Source organism: Gymnodraco acuticeps, unplaced genomic scaffold (assembly GCF_902827175.1).
Source record: "Gymnodraco acuticeps unplaced genomic scaffold, fGymAcu1.1, whole genome shotgun sequence".
NCBI classification, from domain to species: domain Eukaryota; kingdom Metazoa; phylum Chordata; class Actinopteri; order Perciformes; family Bathydraconidae; genus Gymnodraco; species Gymnodraco acuticeps.
In genome coordinates, this window is record NW_022991779.1 from 319,782 (window position 1) to 325,795 (window position 6,014).

General features: G+C 39.8%; 2 protein-coding genes across 2 annotated transcripts in view; both read right to left on the bottom strand.

Moving 5' to 3' along the window:
- The window catches only part of LOC117535166 (E3 ubiquitin-protein ligase TRIM21-like), a 154,504-nt gene that overhangs the window by 126,858 nt on the left and 21,632 nt on the right, over positions 1-6,014 (bottom strand). The window lies entirely within an intron of this gene.
- On the bottom strand, positions 2,195-5,701 carry LOC117535167 (E3 ubiquitin-protein ligase TRIM21-like). Its single transcript, XM_034199547.1, has 2 exons — positions 5,554-5,701; positions 2,195-3,906 (listed from the first exon to the last, which is right to left on the bottom strand). Exon 2 carries the CDS (start codon positions 3,896-3,898, stop codon positions 2,264-2,266), a length of 1,635 nt encoding a protein of 544 aa, XP_034055438.1. The 5' UTR covers positions 3,899-3,906; positions 5,554-5,701; the 3' UTR covers positions 2,195-2,263.

Below are 6,014 nucleotides of genomic sequence, written 5' to 3' on the forward strand. Positions count from 1 at the left end.
GATATTGATGAAACTGATTTTCTCGACTGTCTCTCAAATTGTAATGATTGTATGCATTGCTTGAATTGTACTTAACAGACTGCATGTGGTTTGTCTTGTGTGTCATGTTTTGCATTTTGTCTTTTTGTTTATGTATGTCTGTAAGTTGTTGCTATTGTCGGGACCCCCTTGAAAACGAGATGGTGCATCTCAAGGGGTTTATCCCAATGAATACAAATGTCTATATAAATATGAAAACGTCTTTTAAAACTACAATTCCCAGTAGAGACGTGCCATAGAGAACATGTTGCGAAACACAATAGCCAGCATGTGTAGTTCTGGGGACGGGGTGGGGGAGGGGGGGACGGGGTTTCTCAAAGCAAGGTTACACCTGCGAGTTGGATGTAGAAGTGTCAGAATCAATATAGATGTTTTTATTTTAAAGTAAATTCAGATTGAACACAGTAAAAAAATGTAAATTATTGTGTCCGTCCAAAAAAAAAAATTACTTATAGTGAAAACCACCCTTGAATGATGGGATGGTAGACTAAAACCTTTAGGAATCCAAACTACAACATATAATAAGTACCCTGTATCAATATTAATGCAAACAAAGTGAAATTTGACATTTTTAGAGAGATTTAGCAAAGAAAAAACACTTCTGGGGTCATTTGGGTGGATTTTCCATATCTCTGGCCCCCCTTGGTCAATTTTGACATGTGACATCTCTTTCTAACCGTCAGAGCCAATGGAATCGAGGGGAACTCCCACATACTCCTTATTTGGTAATGTGTGTGTGTGAGACTGCCGCATAGCCAAGACCGGAAGCTGTGATAACTCTGGTAGCTACCATTAGCAGCTAACTTTTACTCTCCGATTTTTACATAAAAATTGAATTATGGATTATAAATAAAAAAGATTATTACCCAGAAAAATTATCAACCTATAGATTGACCGATTCAGCCGCGTTATTTCTCGTTTTAATGCCATTGAACAAGTCTTTTGATCAGATTGACAGCTACGGTGAGACGATCTCCCGTAAAAGCTACGTAAAGGTACGTGTTGTGATGTCTGTGATCGCTTCCCCTGTCAAGAGTTTGGATCACTCAGTGATGATATATATGCCTAAATAATCTGTGGAACCTCAGCTTTAATCGGATATCTTGTATGTGCAGCTACGATAAGTAATAAGGGTATCTTTTATCTTGAGCTCTGTGCCAAAGTGCGTTAGCATTTTCGCGCAGGGATCATTTAATTTAGATGCTTCTTATGAGACTTGTGTTTTGTTTTGGTAAAAATTGTTTGTATTGTCAGTTAGCTGAGATTCTTCCCGTTAATCTGGTATAACACATTAATAGGTTCTTAAATATTACGATGCCCTGAGACACAGTGTCGTAAAAAATTAAAATTAAAAAAGCCCCCGCAGAGGGGGACTTTGGGGCTTAACAGGTTTTTTAATCAATCAAACAAATAAATAAACACAAGGATAATTATCTGCTATTGTTGAGTAAATGGAGAATTGCACAGGGGAAAATAACGTATCTATGCCACAATTTTAGATGCGGATTTTGTTAAACTAATATGTTTGCGCTGTGCACCAACACTATACATTGATGGGGAAGGGGGTAGCAATAAAGATAACAGCATTAAACAGTTACACAACATAACATAAATAATATCGATAGCAGCGTCCCTAGCAACCACCTTGGTAACAATGAAAACGTTGTATAGACACAATTTCCTGAAGTAATCTTCGTAATAACAAGCAAACTAAAGATCATGTACATCCACTGCACAAGTGACATAGACGCCAGCCATTGGAATGAATGGTGGAAAAAAAACGTAGGGATCTTACAATTTCAGAGGCGTTTTTGTAGAAATACTACGTCCCAAGTTGTGGACCAACGTAGTTATTACACGTTTTTTTGTGAGACTGGGTTGCTTATACCTAATAAAGGCCCTGTTACATTAGAAAAGTACGCGTTTTTTTGGCTACACAACAAATAGAAAACAATTTCGTCACACTGAAGGGAACACATTTCATGTTATCAGAAACAGTGATTCCTTCTGGAAGTAAAACATAATGTGTGTTGCTTCATCAGATGTTTAAATAGATATTCTCCACAAAGATTAATGCAGCAATTTACAATGTTGACTTTTATAAATCAATTTGCCAGAGTAAACAGATTCTGTAGAAAATAAGATGGAAGCTATACAGTTTTCATACTAAATAATATTTTAGATTATTACCTTGAATGGAAAAAAATCAATATAGGAAAATGTATTAGTTTACTCTGACAGGAGAGATGGTCAGAGGTGCAGAGTTTTGACCACCATCATTAAGACCAGGACCAAAGAATGGGAAGAGTTTATCAGTGAAGGAGCAGCCAGTAAAGGAGTAGATCAGAGCTGCAGCATCTACGTCATAAAAGGAGACCAGACCCTCCTCATAATCCACAAACACCCCCACCTTCTGAGGCCGAGACTTCAGAGAGAGAAGGACTGGAGGATCATCAAGAGCTTTGTACTCATTTCCATTTCTCAGACGTAAAGTCCAGTTACCGGACCAAGGGCTCAGTATGATCGCTCCCTTCCTGTTGATGGACTCTCTGGCCACTCCTAAATCCCATTTAGTCTTTCCTTTAACTTGAACCTCAAAGTAAAATCTGCCTGAAGAGAAACTCTGCTTTCCTAAAACACAATTACAGTAAGAAAATCTCTCTTGGTTGTTTGGGAGATTCTTCTTTACATCACCATGACTCACTTGTTTTCCATCATCAGAAAGAATGAGATATGGATTTGTTGTATCAGGATCAAGAGTCACATCCACTGCGTACTTCTGGACCCTCTTCAGTTCAGCTTCAAGCAGCTTCTTCATCTCTTTACTGAAAGTCTCCTCCAGCTGAACCACAGCTCTCACCACAGTTCCCTCATGTGATGAATGGATGCTGACCTCTGTCCAGTCCTTGGTGGGTGGAGCAACTTTAAGGGACATGAATCTTTGGATAAAATGCAGGTGGTCTTCAGAGTGTGTGACCTGCTCCACCTCAGAGCTTCTCTTCTTCAGCTCAGAGAGTTCCTGTTCCAGCTCTTTGATGAAATCTTCCGCCTGGTTTTCAGTTGTTTTCTGCTTCTCTTTGATCGTGTTGATGAGATTGGCCTGGCCTCTCTCAGCAGACTCCTTCAGAGCAGTGAAGACCTGAACACCTTCTGCTATCTCTCTGTCTGCTTCTTCCTTACTGAGGTCCACTGAGTGTTTGATCTCTTCAATCTTCAGTTGTCTCTTCTGGATCATCTGCTGAGATTCTGTCTCAAGCTCAGCCTTCTTCCCTTCATATGCTTCTTTGAGAGGAACCACATCATGCATCTTGTGGTCTAAAACAGTGCAGAGCATACAGACACATGTCTGGTCGGTCTTACAGAACAGCTCCAGAGGTTTGTCGTGCTTCGGACACATCCTGTCTTCCAGGTTCTCCACAGGGTCGATCAGCTGATGTCTTTTCAGGCCTGACATTGTCAGGTGAGGCTCCAGGTGAGTCTCACAGTAGGAGGTCAGACACACCAGGCAGGACTTCAGGGCCTTCAGTTTGGTTTCAGTGCAAACGTCACAGTGAATTTCTCCTGGTTTGAAGACTTGTTGCTCTGAGCTGCTGCTGCTGCTGCTGGCTTTCTGTTGAGCCGACCGTCTGAACTCAGCTACCATCTCAGAGATGAAAGTGTTGACGTGCAGCTCAGGTCTTGTGTTGAACTCATTATTACACATGGGACACTGGTAGATGTCACTTCTATCCCAGTGTTCAGTGATGCAGTGCTTGCAGAAGTTGTGTCCACATGCTGTTGAGACTGGATCAGTGAACACATCCAGACAGATGGAGCAGAGAAACTGATCTTCAGATGGCAGATAGTTTGCAGCAGCCATGTCTACACCTGTAGTGTGGAAGGAGGTACATTTTATTTAAAATACAATAAAAGGAAAAAGATAGAAATGGAATTGACATTAGACAGAGTCATTTAGAATTTAATATATGCTGTTTTGACTTGCACTAAGCCAAGCTTGAGCAACCGTTAACATTCAAGACATAATAGGTTCAAGATAGCTAACATGGCAAAACAGTAATGATGTTTCCTTATCCTGTTGTTTAGACTACAGCTGGGCGATATGGAGAATATAAAACATCACAAAATGTGTCACCCAAAATCTCTAACAATATTGTAGATTGACTATTTGGGCACAAAATATTTACACAATAACATTTTTGATAAATAATCAGAAAAAGAAAATGGTTTGAACAGTTGGGAAGTTTAAGGAAGTTTCATTACTTTACTGTAACGCAGCCTTTAAAAGCAGGAAATTACACTTGTGCAGTTTTACTACATCGGAAAAACCTGACACTATATCTAGTCTAATATCCAGATTTCATTTCATTTCAAACCTTTATTTAGACAGATAATTCCCATTGAGATCATTGATCTCTTTTTCAAGGGAGACCTGCTCAAGTAGTTCCACATGAAACATAAAAACATAAATAGAACAACAAAAGGACATCATCCAGCATCATTTACCTAATTATCCACATAAACAGGTACATATAGCTTCCGATTGAGTAGCATCCAACCGAGCTTTAAAAACATTTAGTGGCACCAGATTGTTCAGTTTCCATTTAATTTGCAGACTATTCCAAGACAGAGGAGCTGCGCATCTAAAAGCTGTCTTCCCTAAGACAGTCCTAGCAGTTGGCACATTTAATAAAACCACAGCATTCGATCTCAGGCAGTAGCCACTTACAATTCTCCCTGAGATCAGGGAGCAGATATAAGATGGAAGTTTCCCTAACATGGCTTTGTATATAAAAATGTACCAGTGACTGAGCCTCCGTACAGTTAGTGAAAGCAAACCAGCCCTTGCATACAGGGTACAGTGATGGGTTAATGCTTTACAGTTTGTCACAAATCTCAGTGCGCTGTGATACGCAGCATCTAACTTGACCAGGCAATGGGCAGGTGCATTCATATACATCAGATCACCATAGTCCAGCACAGGTCAAAAGGTCACAGTGACTAGCCTTTTCCTGGCCTCAAGCGAGAAACAGGACTTGTTCCTGTAGAAGAAACCTAGCCTAACCCTCAGCTTTTTAAGCAGGTTATTGACATGAAGTTTAAAAGTGAGACCATCATCAAGCCAGATACCAAGGTATTTGTAACAGATGATGATATAATATTGATAACTACCTTACCTCTAGTGTAGACCAACTTATATTAAAGAATAACACTGATAACAAAGCTCTCAGTACTTTGTGACACACCTATTTGCCTCATATTTTAAACCTCAAACTGGTTCTATGGTGGTAAGCTTTTAATATGACACACCATACAAAAAAGAGTAAGCAGGAAGTAGGAAGTAATCAGTAAACAGTAATAATGGCAGGAAACCAGGAATGAGGTTTAACTCCTAACCGCAGAGATTCAGTTACAAGTTAGTTAAATCCAGAGGGCTGAACCATAGGCCTGAGGACAAACAACACCATACTTGTATTATATTTAGTTGAAAGTGTAAATATAATCAGATGTACTCACCAGTGTTTGACAGAGACTCTGCTGTGTTGTTGAGAAAGATCTGATGAACGCAGTTTGTATTTTCTTTAGACAGAAACAGAGACTCGTCTCGACTGCAGTGTGGCTGCCTCTCTGACTAACTTAACTTTCATTTCCTGAGTGTGACGTGTAAGCTCTCCTCTTTCCTCTGTAGCTCCTCCTCTCACTGCAGCTGGTTGTGTTTCCCCCTATACAGTCTATGGTTCCCTCCCTCTGATTCACAGAGGTGTTGAGAAATACCAGCGACTCTTCAGGTTAAAATGGAGCAAAGGTGCTGCTAACAGTGGGGAGAAGTCAGATATGTGAAAAGTGTTGCTAACTTTTATTATTTGTGTTGAAACTGTCTCAGCTTTACTTTAAACTGAACAGTTTAGTTAACTGGACACAGATGTTTAACCTCTTTCGCCAAGGCACGATCAATTTAGTATTTTAATATAGTAATA